At 34.6% G+C, this 18,587-nt stretch overlaps 1 protein-coding gene across 3 annotated transcripts in view; it reads right to left on the bottom strand.

Moving 5' to 3' along the window:
* Nucleotides 1-468: 468 nt before the first annotated feature.
* The window catches only part of LOC123523219 (uncharacterized), a 92,978-nt gene continuing 74,859 nt past the window's right edge, over nucleotides 469-18,587 (bottom strand). For all 3 annotated transcript variants that reach the window (XM_045300929.2, XM_045300930.2, XM_045300931.2), the window contains exons 2-7: nucleotides 10,083-10,216; nucleotides 5,327-5,555; nucleotides 4,599-4,619; nucleotides 3,559-3,858; nucleotides 3,121-3,150; nucleotides 469-1,887 (exon numbers count right to left, since the gene is read on the bottom strand). In XM_045300929.2, the coding sequence (XP_045156864.2) occupies nucleotides 1,751-1,887; nucleotides 3,121-3,150; nucleotides 3,559-3,858; nucleotides 4,599-4,619; nucleotides 5,327-5,555; nucleotides 10,083-10,216 (851 nt within the window). In that variant the 3' untranslated portion in view covers nucleotides 469-1,750. The remainder of the gene's footprint in view (nucleotides 1,888-3,120; nucleotides 3,151-3,558; nucleotides 3,859-4,598; nucleotides 4,620-5,326; nucleotides 5,556-10,082; nucleotides 10,217-18,587) is intronic.

Genomic DNA, 18,587 nt, shown 5'->3' with positions numbered 1-18,587 from the left:
TTTTGTAGTGATTAAATGATAATGAGAAAATGATAGATCCCGTTATTTACAACAAATACAACATTTGAATTCCAAAAGTAGTATTTTATAACGAAACTGAGTTAAGTAAATATGTCTTGTGTATTACGAAAAAAATCATGGTTCTCCCGCATCAGGCATCTTTTCCAGAAATGATAATCACAAAAATTGTGACTACCAGCAAACTACAAATTGTCTTGAAGGTTGAAACAGATATATATGAAACAGTATATTATCTCCCAGAAGCGTATGAACTCGGAGAAGGATTTGTTAGTGGAGAAGAGGCAAAATGTTCTTCCTTTTAAAAATAATAATACAGCCGAATTAAAATAGTCCAATAAAGTAAAGTTGCCAAGAGAACAATGCTGTAATAAAACAACTGGAAATTTAGTCAAGTATCTGGGTTTAGGAAGCACAATCGGGTTGGGGGGGGGGGGGGGGGAAACTGACTCTGAATTAGCATTACTGACGATTCTAAGCATTACCTTTACATAGGAAACTTCAATGAAGGAGAGAATTTCTTGCCTACCTTGCGGGTAAAGTATGCATTTGTCCGAGCACGTGCCAGGGATCAATATTCACGTCTTTCCCTAGGGAAAAACATTGTCTAAAATAGCGCGCACTTAGGTGACGTCACATAGTACTGGCACTATTATGACGTCATACACTAAATAAATAATGCCAGGAAATACCAAAACTACTTGTCACCACGATCTATTCTGAACGTGATGGACAAAAAAACTGATTTAACATGTCTGCCTGTGTAAGACAGGTGTTTTCCCAACCCTCTGGACAGCCTGGATAAATTCCACACTGTCCCTCGGGTAAGGAAAACCCCGTTTTTCCACAGACAGGAATGTAAGATTCTTATTAAAAGGTATAGTTGTCTTTGCAAGGAAATTATGTACAGCACGGACCTTGTGTCAATAGTCTTTGGACTGTAAATTCGGATACTGACCAAGCAAAGTAAACATAAACATAGATGTACATGTAGTAGATCTAAATAAATAAAATACAAACGATAATATACATCTTCATAATGATTGTTCATAATTACATGCACTTGGTCCAATATTTCATTGTTAATAATCATTTACACACATGTGATAGGACAGGCTTTATACACATTTTAGTTGTGATTCAAATGATTTGTGTTCCGTGGCACCAGTATGGTAAACACGTTATGTAATGTTTTATACCATGACATGAAGCTTCCCTTACGCTTGAATCATACATTCATATAGAATTTGTAACAGATAACGAACAGGTACTACAGTAAATCTAATTCAAGCTCAACTTGTAAGAAGTTTCATCACTGAGCCCAATTTTATTGTTTAGGATACTATAAATTTATTAACAACCTGCTCCCTCCACTTTTCTATTCTTTCACCTTTTATGGTTGTACCCACAGTTTTACATGGCATTACTTAGTGTACATTTCAAATTCATTTAGGCACTGTCGATGAAATAAACATACATTCTAGCTGAGGCTCATCTGTAAATTACTGCACACTACTTACTGAGCATATTGCAACAGCAAATCATTGAAATATGCAGTCTCTAAAATGTTCATTTAAACTATCGAAATATAATCCTGGAAATGAAATCCTTAATGTGCTGATTGTGCGTAGTTCACCTGTGTATATTGTAGTGAATGGTCGTCGCTCAGCTTGCGTATTTGATATTGTATCCTCTTTTCTTATGACTTTTACAACATTGTTTTCACATTGATTCACCGTTGTATGATAAATGTTATTAAGTAGCACAGTGCAGTAATACAGGAAACATGTAAATAGTTCCAAACTGACGAACCACTGCTGCCTGTTGAATGAAATGTGTTTGCCATTTGCTGGTTTTCTGATTTCATATCTGAAATGGAAAATAGAGTTTTGTAAACAACAGTCTAACTATTACAGAATGCAGGATATCCCCAGAAGGGTTAATGCAATGTGCCCAATCACGTGATCGCGCTACGTCATTTTGTTCCCGCTACAAGCTCGAAAGTGAAAGTGAAAAGGTAAACAAAAATTATAAATCAAGGCGTAAGTTTGTTATTCAATATATTGTATAAATATCATGCACATGATTCGAAACCTATTTGAAAGTGCTAACCCCGGTAGATCTACTACCATTTCCCCACCAAACGGGAAAGTGGTTGAACACGAATAGCATTAAAACGAAGTTGGTTTGGTGGGGAAATGGTAGTACATGGGCAGCACTTTCAAATAGGTTTCGACTCATGTGCATGATATTTATACAATATATTGAATAACAAACTTACGCCTTGATTTATAATTTTTGTTTACCTTTCACTTTCACTTTCGAGCTTGTAGCGGGAACAAAATGACGTAGCGCGATCACGTGATTGGGCACATTGTAATGGTTCAGTCTAGAAAGAAAACAAATTGTAACATTCCGTGGTTCAATCTCTAACATCTCAACTAAACCCGAAACTTTTATCTATTTATCAACAGTGGTAAACAGGACCAACTGCCATCCATGACCTGCTTTTCAGTGTTTTCTGGTTCACTCTCTATCACATTACTCGAGAGTCAAGTTCTGACAAAACTGAGATGGTTTTAACAAGTGCGGTAGAAGGTCACCTAAGTAAAATTCCTACAAAATCATTTCAAATTCAGACCAGTGGTTAAGGATATGGCATCTGATTTTTTTTCCATTTTAAATTCTCGCTGTCATGCTTTTCACTTCTAAATATTAACGATTTCGGTAAATTTGAGGGAATTTATTTAAAATTTGGTAGGCCATTCCTGACAAGAACATTGTTGTAATGTTCCCCTGTTTTAACTACAAACATATGAAAAAGTGACAAAACCCTCTGACATCTAGACCAAATTACGCAATATTGGACGACGGTCATCCAAGGAGCATTTGTATCAAATTATACTAAAACATAGCAAGCAGAGTCTGATAGTTTAGTTTACAGTTTATTAATCAAGTCAAGGCCCATAAGAAGATTTTTTCTTCATTTTTTGCTATATTTGTACAAGGTAGTGGCCATGTGTCTTAACGAATAGAAATAATTTGTACAGTCTTGGCTGAATGTCGTACAAAAAGGAAAACTAAATTAAACATTTTTCTTACCCCGTTTTGGCTCTTTGTGATTCTTCCGATCTGAAAAACAGTTAATACATATAAGCAAATTAAAGTAACAAATTATTTTACTTAAACATACCTTATCGAAATCGCAAGTAAGATGTACGGTATACTCCAAGAATAAAAACTTGCTTTTATGTCAATATGTAAGAATTATACGCCAGTATCGAATACGTCAAAGACATAAAAGATGGTTAAATGATTTCAAACAATATATTGTTGTTATTGTTGTGCATTTAAAAAAAATAGCAAAATCTTTCCATCTGATGGCAGAAGAAATGTGACAAGTTCCTTTGTCATATAAGAATATCAAATTTCAGCCTTTCAATAGAACTTTATACGATTCTTATGTTCGTCCGTTTGGACTGTCGCAGCTTTGTTCTATTTGTATTTATTTATTTATTTATAAGCAGAAAAGACACTTACCATTTAAGACATGCACTTTGAATCCTTTAGCTATTTTTTTTGTAAGACGACAAACATAGTGTCCTCTATCTGTCATTGTTGCTTTTTCAATTATAAGTTCACTAATTAAGGAACGCCCTGGGAGGGGCTTTTTGTTTATTTCTATTAAGCGGCCATACCACTGAGGATTCATTTCACTAATGAGGTCACCATTGAAGAACCAATCAACGCCGTCCGGGGCCTTCTTTGAACCTGTAGCATTACATATTAAGTGCACGTTCTCCATCAGACTGACGTACTCTGTGCCATACAAGTTCAGTTCTGAAATTAATAAAAATATTTTAAAGACTCAAATAAACATTATCGCAGTTCATTGTTTGAAGATTGCTTGAAAGACCTCTATGTTTATCTGGTCCGTTAAAAGGCATAAACACACTAAACAGCTGGTCACTTTTATTGTATTTAAAATTGAGTGTCTTCCAATTAATGTAGCACACCAGGACCCATCTCAAATGTAGGTAACATACGTAACTTATGTATTCTAAGAATATTGTCAGTGCTGATAAAAAATCAAAGTGAAAATGAGGTCACGTTTGATGCAAAGAAAACAGTTTCAGGCACACTAGGAATGACGCTCAAAATAGTAGTGCTGGTGTATGTGTCCATGTGCTATTATTTCATGATGAAAATGCTACTCAAAGGTCAATAACAGATTTGTCATCTGAGGTCAGCAAAACACTGCGATGAAGGTGAGGATAATAGTTCTACAGAGAAATGACTATTGAATCCACCATTACGTGACTACAATAGTTCGCATCCTTTCCCCTATTAGCTGTCTGAGCCCACAATATAAGAGTTAATTTTCTGTCAGTTGTTTGCAATAAAATTCTCTCTGAGGCATGCTTATCTAACAGTTCATTTTATGGGAATATAGATGAGAAACAGAAATTGCTGAATATTATTTTATAGAACTGAATTTATAATCCGTAGTACAGTTATAATGCAAGTATTTAAACAAATATTCAAATTTTTTCAACGTCTATAAAAGATGTGTGCCTTACCTGGCTTGTATTCCACTGGACCTGTAAAATACAGAAATGTTCGATGACTTTCCATATATCAGTTAAAAATTATATATGATACTAAATCTTCATTAACTATTTGTATGATTGTTAAGATATTTCTATATATGCCTAACAAGAGCTATCACTAAAGGCCATTATTACCCACAGACGCCGCTTTGATACAGTAAGCAAAATCGTTCGATCTATATTGGTATTATCCCGCTTGATCTTATGGTGTGAACTTGACCTTCGACCTAGTGGTATGGACTAACAATTGGTGTTAGTTTCATGAAAAACTTTCAAGAAGATATAAAGCGGAAACAAATTAAGATTATGTGATCTTTGACCTCTAAGTATGACCTTGACCTTGGACCTAATGACCTGGATTGTGCATTCTGAAAGTTAACAAATGATGCTTATTTTGTGAACGTTATTCTAATGGAAGATAAACAGTGGACATGTCAAATAGTCAATTAAAATAATTTCCCTTTGTTACAAATCATCAATTTAAGACATCTTTATCTAGATATATTTGAACGTGAAGTCGTATATCACATTATATCAAAAGAAAATCTATGTACATGCAGCGACAACAGACATTTTCTTGTTGACAGATATGGTGCAATTCCTTCTTTGTAGAAGATAATTAGCATCATTATGCCAGATAAATTATTATGCCAGACAAACTAAATAAAAAATAAAGAATCATTTTGATTAATACATACCTAATACATGTAATGTTATATTTTGGGTGTAGTTTTCTGTTGCACTAACTTGACACTCATATACCCCTGCCTGATCTTGTCTAACATCTTTTATAATGAGGTCATATCTATCTTCTTCTACATCAGCATCCGTAATGGACTCTGTTTCTATTTTTATGTTTGTGTTAGGTGTGAATGATCTCTTCCCTACAGTTAACGGAAATTCGTCAGTTGTCTTTCTCCACACAACCTGGAAGTGATTGATGTTGAAAAGTAAACAACCCATAACGTATCTTTAATTTGATATATCACAAGAAAACGTTCGGTAGCAAATACTATGAAGGAAACAAGAGGGCCAAGATGGCCCTAGGTCGCTCTCCTGAGAAACACACTGTAACAGTGTAAACATGTTTAACCTAGTGATTTCATGGAAACAAATATTTTGGTCAATTTTCATTAAGATTGGACTAAAAATGTGGTCTCTTGAGTTTAAACAAGTATTTTCTTAGATATGACCTAGTTGTTGAACCCAGATGACCCATATTCGAACTTGACCTAGATTTTATCAAGGCAATCATTCTGACAAAATTTCATGAAGATCGACTGAAAAATACAGCCTCTATCGCATACACAAGGTTTTTCTTTGATTTGATCTAGTGACCTACATTTTAACCACAGATGACCCATATTCAAACCTGACCTAGATTTCATCAAGGCAATCATTCTGACCAAATTTCATGAAGGCCAATTGAAAAATACAGCCTCTATCGCATTCACAAGGTTTTTCTTTGATTTGACCTAGTGACCTACTTTTTGACCCCAGATGACCAATATTCAAATTCGACCTAGATTTCATCTAGACAATCATTCTGACCAAATTTCATGACAATCAGTCGAAAAATACAGTCTCTATCGCATACACAATATTTTTTCTATAATTTAACCTAGTGACCTAGTTCTTGAACTCAGATGACCCATATACAAATTCAACATAGATTTTATCAAGGCAATCATTCCAACAAAATTTCATGAAGATCAATTGAAAAATCCAGCCTCTATCACATATACAAGGATTTTCTTTGATTTGACCTAGTGACCTAGTTTTTGACTCCAGATAACCCATTTTCGAACTTGGCCTAGATTTCATCAAGGTTACCATTCTGACCAAAATTCATGCAGACATACTGAACAAGAGCTGTCTCCATAGGATGACACATGCCCCCGATGTCAATTTGAATGAAAATATAGTTATGGCCGATGTTAGAGTTTAGGACCTTTGACCTACGGAACTGGGTCTTGCGCGCGACACGTCGTCTTACTGTGTCACACATTCATTCCTAGTTATTTTAAAATCCATGCATGAATGACAAAGATATGGACCGGACACGCCTATCAATGCACTATCATGAAAAATGACCTTAAACGTCTAAGTGTGACCTTGACCTTTGAGCTACGGACCTGGGTCTTGCGTCCGACACGTCGTCTTACTGTGGTACACATTCATGCCAAGTTATTTGAAAATCCATCCATCGATGACAAAGATATGGACCGGACACGCCCATCAATGCACTATCTTTTAACGTCTAAGTGTGACCTTGACCTTTGAGCTACGGACCTGGGTCTTGCGCGCGACACGTCGTCTTACTGTGGTACACATTCATGCCAAGTTATTTGAAAATCCATCCATCGATGACAAAGATATGGACCGGACACGCCCATCAATGCACTATCCTTTAATGTCTAAGTGTGACCGTGACCTTTGAGCTACGGACCTGGGTCTTGCGCGCGACACGTCGTCTTACTGTGGTACACATTCATGCCAAGTTATTTGAAAATCCATCCATCGATGACAAAGATATGGACCGGACACGAAAATTGCGGACAGACTGACAGACCGACAGACCGACAGACGGACAGACGGTTCAAAAACTATATGCCTCCCTTCGGGGGCATAAAAATACAGCCTCTATTGCATACACAATGTTTTTCTTTGATCTGACCTAGTGACCTAGTTTTTGAACCCAGATGACCCATTTTCAAATTTGGCCTAGATTTTATCAAGGCAATCATTCTGACAAAATTCCATGAAGATCAGTTGAAAAATACAGCCTCTATCGCATACACAAGCTAAATGTTGACAGACGACAGACAGACAGACGACAGGCAGACGCCGGACATCGAGCGATCACAAAAGCTCAATCAGGTATCTGCCTGCCGATTTGACGCTAAATATGGCACTGAGAAAAGTCTCTTAACGGTCACACTGGATTTTCATTTGTTGACCGAAAACTAATAAAAACTATATTGATAACATCTTTAGATTCGATCCAACAGCACATTTCCTTAACTAAACTATTAAAAGATGATCCTATCCATTAATCATTTACACTCACGTATGGTATCTTGATTACCTAGTATGGCCGTTTCTACAACAATAAGATCGCCTTACTTTTTTCTTATGGATAGGACAAAACAAAATAGCTTACTGTTGTTTACTTTGATTATGTTTTCCGAGTGATTTTCTAAACCTTGTTACGACGTAACAACGCAGTTATTTCAATAACGTTTTCCGTGGAACCAGAGCTAGATCCAAATATCTAAATACATAGGTTGATCTGTATGAAACTTTATTGAAAGTACTGTACCATCATTTGCTTCATAATATAATGGCAAGAAATTGCTCTTTGGTTATGGATAACAGGAATTAACTCTTATTATTGAAAGTCGTAATATTACAAACTGGAAAGTAAAAATACTCAATTGCAATAACTCGAAAGTGAACCAATGTAATGACCGTTTTGATTGCATTCTATGCTTCCAAGATTTGATTATTTATAACAGTATCAGTCTTTAAGAGGTGTGTGACAGTCGTAATGACTTCCCGTACTTGGATTCAGTGTTGTTATATTTTCTGGTCCTTTCGTATCATGGATTTCAATCTTAAGTTATAACAGAGTTTCACCTCAGCCGTGACTGTGAAGGTTTTGCATATTTCATTATCTCTCAAGAATAGACTCAATCGAACAGAGTCTGCTTTCTGTATTGTACTGTTTGTATTCTATGATTGTATGGATTGCGTTCAAGCAGATGAAAACATATAGGTAATGTCTGTAATACTCCCAGATTTTATAAATAATAAAAATGTGTAAAAAGATCCTTTGGAGGCACAGAATGCAACCAAGCAGAATAAGAGCTGACTCTGTTTAATTGAGTATGTTCATGAGAGGTAATGAAATGTGCAACACCTCTCACGACCCCCTAGCACCGGCTTTAGCGAAACTCCATTACAAATAAATTGAATGGACTCCATGGTCCCAAAGGACCAGAAAATATAACAAATGAATACGGGGAGACTTTTTACAGCCGCAACACGGCACTTAAAGATTGCTGTTGTGATAGTTAATTAAATCTGAAAAAAAGATATAGAATTACTGAAATGATAATTAATATGAGAATTACTATTTGGAAAACCCTCCAGTTAGTACTGGTACCGGCTAAGTTATACATTTCCAAATATACAGTCACTGTGCATTTAAAAAAAAAAACATAAATAGACATAAGCGATTGACAGAACTTTCAACACTTAACATTTCACAGAAATGACAATGTTCGTTCAAAGTTTATCCTTTGAACTAATGTCTTTGTTCAAGTATGTTTGCTGCTGACATTTGAAGGCGCTTAATCTGCGTTGTATATAGATGTCATGTTATTATTTTGATATACATTATGAGAAACAAAGTTATGTTCATATTAGTATTTTTCAAGACTATTATAATACACATACTAATTTATTATAAAAGTTTACATGAAGCAGAAATTTCAAGAAATGCATTTTGAACTTTAGTACATTTAATCGATTTATAGGAATTTTGTTAAATGTGTACGTCCATCCAAACAACAATAGTGCATCGATATTTATACAAGAAACAGATGCCTCACTTTGAGTTCCTAATATTAACCTTACAACTGTTTAAACCGTAACGCGGCTTAGCTATCCGAAATATATCTAGGTCAAAAATACAAACTGGTTCCTGGTATTATGTACTCACAAAGCTTCTACCAATATTATGTTCTATTTACCATTTATCACAGGCTTCTGAGCCTGCCCCCGGGATTTGTGGATACTTTTCTTGACGTTCAGCACAGAAATAGTGCTAATGATATTCCCCAATCGCCATCTCTACCGTAATTATTTATGACAATGCCAGTCATATTTATAGCATATTTTTATCAGTAATTACTCTTCACATTTACTTGATCTATACTTACTGATAAATAGTTATCTTTATTTCTGAGGCTAAGGTCAAATGATGACTTATAAGGCCTTGCATGGACTTAGTTGCCACTTTGGGAAGGGACATGGTCAGGGGAGGTCAACTGTGTCCTGTGTTATTATCCTCGTCGATAAAGAAATAATCTGACAGCTTCACTTTCCATGCATTTTGGGACCTTGAGGCAAATTAAATTACATTCTCTTCTGGTAATGATCTAACAAATGAAGCATACAATGCAAACACGAATATGATAGCAAACTTGTTTTGAGTCATTCCTTAGGGACAATAAAATACGCAACACCTGTCTCGGTCCCTAAGTTTAAACGATTGATCATTAAAAAATATGTTTACAATGTCCCATAGATGAATATTCCCCGGATGTTTGGCAAAAGCAATAGAAAAACCAACTAATATGTATTGTGGATAGCTAAATCGGTGGAAGAACGAAATGATGTCATACCATCAAGTGTTCATGATAAACACAAAGTACTCAAAACATTTACCATTTTAGGCCCTAGGTTATGAATCCGACACCTGAGATGTGCAGTTTCTCCTTCATGAGCGGAAATATTTGTAGGTACAGGCAGGAAACTGGGTATTGAAGACGGATAATGTCGATAATAATCTTCCCTCGAATCTAAAAATAGAAAAATGATAAAAGCAATGAAATTAACCAGACGATGCTGGGTTACATTTATATTAATGCTTTAACCAAATACAATGGAACTTACATTAAGAGAACAAATAAAGGAAGAACGAACAGTTGTAACATAACACAATTAGTCTCTTAGTGAAACATAAATTGCTCTTAACTGTACAAAAAGAAACCAAAAACAGCCGTTTCTTAAGGCAAGTGAACTCTTAATTAACGTAGTGCTGTATTTAATTAATATTAAAGCAGGAATTGTTTACGGCTGTGAGACAAACAACTAACAAAAATAGTGTGACAATACGAACTATTAAATCAGAATTAAATTTCCTTTCTAGAAATGACTGAGAGGGACTGTAAATATGTACAAGCAGACAAAAGTGCAGATATTTATATTACTACGCCATCAGATTCAGTTATTCACAAATTTCCTACACATTTTGGGTATTTTACAACAAGAATTTGTTTCGTGCGTTTTACGATTTTAGTAAATATCTTATATTCAGTTATAGACTGCTTCCAGACATGAAACTGTTCTATAGAAACATCTGCCAGTTAACTGTCAAATATAATTGATAATGCTTTACACGACTTCTCAATCTGCTGACAGAATCCATGGATGTCAGAACTGTTTTGTCTCAAAGAAATCAGAACAGCCACTTCACAATGGACATTTTTCATGCAGAATTTGTGTACTACGTATGACAACTTCAGCTGTTTTCTAATACTTAGACATAAACATATTTCAATCATATATATATAAGCTCTGACATTTTACAATGTTTGAAAATGTGTCCGGCTACTACAAACATCGTACAATGTAAGTATATGAAGTGTTCTGGCCCCGTGTTCACAAAACATTTTCAGTCTCAGCTGAGTTTGATAATGAAACGGTATTTGTCATTTATATCTAAACAGCAAGTTTAAAAGTAAATTTTACATTAATAACTATTTTCAAGTGACTATTCAGTATTGATAGTTAGTCTTACTTGGAATTTAACCTTCAAGTTTTAGTAAAATTGATATTAAAATTTCAAACTCAAACTCAGCTGAGACCGAAAAATGTTTTGTGAACACGGGGCCAGACCATGTCTATTCATTTATGAAAGCAAGCAATTTCGTTTTACATTTCTGAAAATATTAGCTGGCAATATTACATCAATATTTCATTTCTCCGGTGTCACTGGTTAGGTAATTTATTTTATCCTGTCACTTGCAGTATTTTCGACCCGATATCAGGGTGCCGTATATCTTTTTTGATATACCGTCAGTTGATCATGTGACCAGTGATATACGGTCAGTTGATCATGTGACCTTATTATCGATATTGTTGACATATAAATTTTGCAAAGAAACCATCATCATTGTGTTGGAAATGGCCGAACTAAGAAAATGAGTGGTCAAATAATGAGTTTTTATTCAAAAACGAAGAAGTTATTGCAATTTTGCCGGTAATCACGTCATTATATAAGTGACGTCATTACGAATATACGTCATTAAAGCGGCTGTCGCACACTTATTTTTGTAAAATAAATTGCCAAATATCGGAAATGAAGTAGAAAGTAAATAGATAAGGGTTAGTGCAAGATGAAATTATGGCTCGCTCGGACTTATCGGTCGCTTCGCTCACCCGATAACCTCCTCCACCTCGCCAGATAAACTTTCTCATCTACGGCACTAACCTATTATTCTCTATGTCATAATCTATTGAATGAGTCTTGTTAAATTATGCTTGAAATGCTAAAATGATAATGGTTTCATCGTCACAGGCAAGGCGACAGTTCAGTATTTTATTAAAGAATTCGATAAAACTTTGCGAACATAGAATCTATCATTTTAATCAAATTGCATTTTTACAAATTTAAAATATTTAGGCCTCATATTTGTTAAATACGTATCTGCTTAACTATTTGTATATTTGCGAACAATTTATCCGAGGGGGCGTGTCCAAGGACCCGCTAGAAATTCTGACGCGCTATAAGTAGATCAGTAAACCTTGATCATTTATCAAACCGTACTATAATGTTAGTAGGAGAGACGGAAAGGGCAGAGACGTAATCGCAGATGAATCATCATCGGACATGACTGATCAAAATATGGAAAGGGCCCTAACATGCAAAGAACGTTGACCAATTATTAATAATCATAACAAATGAAATTAAATGCAAAGGGTCAGTAAAAGTAAGGATTGTAATCAAAGGCCAATTACTTTTGCGTGTTACTAATATATTGCTCTAGTTGTTAAATATCTTTCCCCTCTAGAGATTTGTTTCTAGCAAAATTATGTTATCTGTTTTCGTACAGAATTAATTCATCTATTGGCAAAATAGTTGCTCTTTTTACAACATATGTGTTGATTTTTTCCTAACTAGGCTCCGGTGAATTTCTCACAAGAAATAATTGAAATGTCAGAAGACATATTGACGATCTTGATTTTCTACAGCTATCCTCAGAAACTTGTAACAAGATGGTGTTGATTGGAGCACTTCTGCCGAGACGTCGATATAATTTGTGATGATTCAAAATCAGTAAATTTGATTAGCTGTGACAATGCCGATCAGCACTTTGAGAAGAATCTTTTCAAATCAGTAATTCCTTGTCTACAAACTTATTAAAGGATCAGACATATCTTTCATAAAAAGTCTCAAAGCACATGTGCTTATTACCTGTAACAAGAAAGGTAGATTTATCAGAATTTAACAATGATAAGTATTATGTTAAAATGATTATAATGATAAAAATCTACAAAGATGTATTCAGTTATTACTGCATCTTATTTACATTTTTACATGTACTTCTGTCGAAAAAAATAGCATATACAATTAACAGTGAATGGAGTGTTGAATAAACTATCAAACGAATTAATGAAATCTGTTTTCGTTACATCACTGAATAAGCGATGAGAAAAGATGAGAAAGACAACTTGGACAGTATCTATAGACTAACTCTTAATTTAAAGACTTGAGCATTAGGTCCTATACCACTCTCACATAGCAGTGGTTCGTATCGTGATTTTGACGGACCTCTAATGGATGAGAATAACCAGTTGCAGGCAGAGGCCATTTTAGTTTAAACATTTCAGTGTTTCTAAACCTGAGGATAAAATCTAGTTGCTGATGAATACTCCTGTTGTCTCTCTACAATTTGGTCTTAATAAACAAGCGAAAATGTACAGCCAGTTGCTTGTTGTAACATAACTGGTACGTTAAACCATGTAGCAATTAATCCTATCTGTTATAGCATTGACAAATGCACGTATGAGACAATAATCAAACCTTTCCACAACCGAATAACCTTGGAGACAAAGAGGTGAATAAGGACAGAAAAAGATCAATTTCTATTCTTTTTCAGACTAATAGATCATTAACGTCATTGATTCAAGTTTATGGTCGGTAAGTTTGCAATTTTACTGTCCGGTTTGTGTTTTTTCTGCAATTACAAGTCGTTGCCAGAACGTCTAACAGGATAGGTATTCAATATATATTTGGCAAATCAATTTACGATCTGTTAGTTCGCTACTTTATTGCCCATTCTGCTTTAATTCATCTCCAGGCCTTGCCAAATTCAGGAATGTCAAAAAGGACGTTCAATAATTCTCTGTCAGCTCCATAGAGCGCTACATTTTTGTTTCCCGTGTACACATTTGTCTTCTCATGTTGCCAGACAGTCATTGTACACAAAAAATGTAAAAATCTTCGATAATTCCATGACAAGCTCTGCAATCCATTTCATAATTGCCAAATCTGTCTTTTACAACATTTACAATAAAACATTCAAAACGTTTTTGGCTTTCAAAATTTCCGACAACTAAATTCTGATGGTAGAAATTACTCAACATCTTACACTGGATATTTAATGCAAGATACTAATTTGAAATTCATGAATTTTAGATAAAACATATGAGGCATTTTAAACGTATAATACAGCAATGTTGCCACAGCTGTTGCGTGACCTTTTTATGAATTTGTTAATTATTTTGGCCGGCGATGGGCTGTGAAAATATTAATAAGGAAACATTAAGTAGTTAACCGCAACAGAGCAATGGTCCTGCGTGGTATTGCTCACGTTCAGCAGTGATACTCTTCTTCTGACAATTGTTCTTAAAAAATGATTATTTGGTAAAGTATCCAAACTCTGATGTGTTCTCACAAAAGTGTCCTAAAGAAATTTTTATCACCTGCTATTAAAGGAGAAACAATTAAGTTTACTTACACAAACTGTTTTTATTTGACAGCCATTCAAAATATGCACTTAAAATACACTTCCTAATATCAGATTGAGGTGTCATGGATGTGGAACAAATACAGAAAAAGTTAATTGTTTTGCAGAATTTTGATGTTTCACTTATCGTTTCACACACACTGAATATTTCGGAAAACTTGTTCATTATACAGTCGTTCCCTCGAGCTCGTCTTGACCAACAAAATTGGTTCGAGTTATCGATAGTTCGATCCATCGAACAAAATACATTATACAGGGATTTTGCTGGGACCTGACGACGAGGCGGAAAAGGTGTCCGATATATCCGAGTTCGAGCGAACATAGTTTGTTGTATAATGAACACGCTTGTGAAATATTGTATAATAATATATATGTAGTTTATTTCATGTTCAAAACATTCTTACTCTATTAGGCATACGGTTTGGGAGAAAGTTATGTATCTAGTTACATGCTCAGGCAAACTTGCGCATGTCACTATTTCAAATTTCGACATTTTCACTCAGCATACTAAACTGTGTTCCTGTAAGTAATGTTCAATATGTAACACTATTGATAGTCACGATGCTTCAAGAACATTTTTGTGACAACAAGGACGGCAAAAATAGTACTTGCAAGCATTATTAGATTTAAATCCCAACAGAGCAAATTAGTTACTAAATGATGTAATCAGAGAGCAAAATGTGCCAACAGCAGAGCAGTTCTGACAGAAACCAAATTCTTTGGCAGAATTCATCATGTGTAAGATTTAATGTTTGATCCAGTATCTTTGCCCGAATAACAGTTTTAATATGTCTTATTCAGATATCATTGAGGCAGTATTTAAAATGTAAATGTTTGAAAAGTGGTAGTAACAGCTTTTCCAATGTTGATATTTCTTTGAAATTGCAAATCTTATTAGCAAAAGATGTGCTTTCCCTGTACTAACATCTGGCATATGGAAAATATATATATATATATATTTTTTTTTTTTTCATATTTTATTAACTCTTTAAAATGAAATTTGTGCTTTTATGTTAACGATGAAATCTTGAAATATTTTAACAATCTAATATACAAAGAAAAACGTCAAACTTCAGAGTTAAAAACTTTCCGTTTTCCATAAATGCCTGAAATCTACATTGTAAACACACGGAAGCTGCAGTCTCATTATGAACAGTGCAAAACGAATTAAAGTTGTACCGATGTTTTCCTATGAAGAAAACAGCAACTGAAAATCATTCCAAATTCAAGAAAATAAAAGTTGATAAAAAGGGAAATGCATAAACGTTTTCAACGCTAGAACATTTAATCCACGCTAAATAACCGCTTGACCAAGCTGATATTTGATCTAATGCATTCTGTTTGAATTGCCAGAAAACCTACGTCTGTACGTCGGATAAACCACGGAATACAAATAATTTATTAATTATTCTGAACTAATGCAAGTCGACATAAAGACGAGTAACACGTCCAAGAAAAGATGAAGGTATATTACTGTAACACACAGGAGCGTAGTAATACAACTCAATATAATTATTATCAGTGTTACGTAATCTCAGAGGTATTCATTTATCACAAAAGTAGAAAATAGAACAGGTTTATGACAACGCCGAGGGAATTCAACTAACAGATAGGAAACCCCGAGAGCAGGCAAACGTTTTGTGCAAATTTAATTGTGAGACGTTGTCTCTTTTGTAACCGCTCTAGAACAACAAGAAATCACTGACTGCACCGTAAACGTACTAAGTGTACTGATATTGTTTTGTTTGATTTTATTTCAAAACGTCACAATAGTGTACGATATCTATACGTCTGCGCTCTATTGATAATCACGTGATGTTTGCTGACGGGAATTCCGTTTTTTTTTATAAACCAGAAATTGTAAATTAAATTTATAAGGAAAACAACGATTTTCAACAGAATTTGATGAAAAATACATTGTTAGAACATCGAATACGCAGCATATAGGTGAATATAGCAGAAGTTTGATTTTTTTTAAATCTGACAGCGCGATGCGTGGGTTAGCCGCTTTAAATAAATACTGTTGAGATTATTAAATACTCATTCCAGTACCTTTACTTTTTATGTTAAGCGGATGGTTTATAACTAGCACGGGAATATCGGAAGCTGACCAGGCAGTATAAAGTAATATTAGGTGATATGATACCAGGTGATGTCAATATCTGATGTTGCCTTTGACTGTATCTCATCAATAAATCACAGTTTAACACTAAGAAATAAAAATTCAATATACATGCATAGTCAGATTTGTTTCTGTCATTTCTTGATTTATCATGTTTAAATGATTTATTTTCATTCCTTGATTTATTATTATTATGCTACTGTAATTAACTAATATATTAACTTTTAACACAAATGATGTATTGCCTTTAAAGTTCACACCTTCAGATAGTTAGTAGATGACAATATTAAACTAAAAAAACTGTAGACAAAAACTGAAAACCAACCACTTAGAAATTTGCAAAAGCATTCACAATCACTAGTACTGTATTCCAAAAGTTATTTCTGAAATTCAAAATTCTGAGGCCAATTAATTTGTTTTTGAGAAAATAAACAAAACAGTTAACTGTTCAGCTGCAACTGAAGTATTTAATTGAAATATCTTACTATCTCCGCACTGCATCAATAGACGTAATATGCACAATATCCGAAAATACTGCAACATTTTTAGATTCAGACTAATCTGCTATTACGTTACGCAAGTGTTCAATTTTCCTCTCATTTATTAGCTGGCGAAATATCTCATTTGATAACTTATCTATCATTTCAACTGAATATATTTAAGCAAAAAAAAAAACACCTACAATATCATAATTATGCATCTATCGAGGTATGAGATGTGGTGACTCCGCTTGAATAACGCAAAAATAACTTATGTATTTTGCTGAACATGTTAAATATTTATCAAATAATCAAGACATTCGCCTAATCTATGAATGAGCTTAACAGTAAGGATAGCATGTTTGATATATTTTCTGGTCCTTTGGAATTGTGATAGAGTTCCGCATAAGCCGGTGCTAGGGGTTGTGAGAGGTGTTGCACTTTCCATCACCTCTTATAAACAAACTGTGTCAACCGTTATTTTGCTTAGTTGCATTCTATGCCTCTAAAGGATCTTCTTACAAATGTTATTACATGTACATATGTTAATATAAGACAATATATTTATAACATAGATGTGGGTTCGAGCCTCACTTGGGGCGTTGATTTCTTCATGTGAGGAAGGTCGGTGGTTCTACCCAGGTGCCCGCTCGTGATGAAATAATGCACGGAGGGGCACCTGGGGTCTTCCTCCACCATTAAAGCTGGAAAGTCGCCATATGACCTATCATGTGTCGGTGCGACGTTAAATCTAACAAAAAAAAAATAAAAATATATATATATATATATATATATATATATATATATAACGTAAATCAAAGTAGGGCTGCCACACGCAGATTATTGCTGTGCTTAAATAGTTTTAAGTTTTTTAATATCGCAGCTGTGGTTTTATAAAAACAGATTAAAGCAGACTGTAATACCAATTATATAACGCGTGGTTGCTGTCAAAATGCTTTTCATCCATTACAAATTATATCTACGTTTGCGAACCTGGTAAATTCACATAAATTGCCCAACAATATATTTTTGCTGTCTAATATCTAATTTAGAGAGCGACCTTCTATTGATAGCTGAAACCTTTTTTACATTTATGTTAATGCGATGAAAGAATAAATCTAACCATTTTGAACTTTATACTATTTTAAGAGTTAAACAGTAATTTTGTTCATTGATATCGGGCGCTAAACTATCTTTGAAGTAATTTGTATTGTCGACATATTCAAAAACTGCGCTATTGTCTAGCGCAGAACTGCAGCAATTGCACTGCTGGGCGGTTTATTACGGAATTCCGTTAGGGCCATCGCCTTTGAATGTGTTGATCTGAAACACGATACTCGATAGTACGATGATGAAAACGCGAGATCACTAAACTACGATAACGAAAACGCGACAACACGATGATGATAACGCGATACCACGATAACGAAAACGCGATGATACGATATCACGATGATGATAATGCGATATACTATCGCGTTGTCACCATCGTACTGTCGCGTTATCACCATCGTACTGTCGTGATATCACGTTTTCG

The sequence above is a fragment of the Mercenaria mercenaria genome, chromosome 8 (genome assembly GCF_021730395.1).
Source record: "Mercenaria mercenaria strain notata chromosome 8, MADL_Memer_1, whole genome shotgun sequence".
NCBI lineage: Eukaryota > Metazoa > Mollusca > Bivalvia > Venerida > Veneridae > Mercenaria > Mercenaria mercenaria.
The sequence above is the reverse complement of the archived record's forward strand: the minus strand, read 5'-3'. Positions and strand labels throughout refer to the sequence as shown.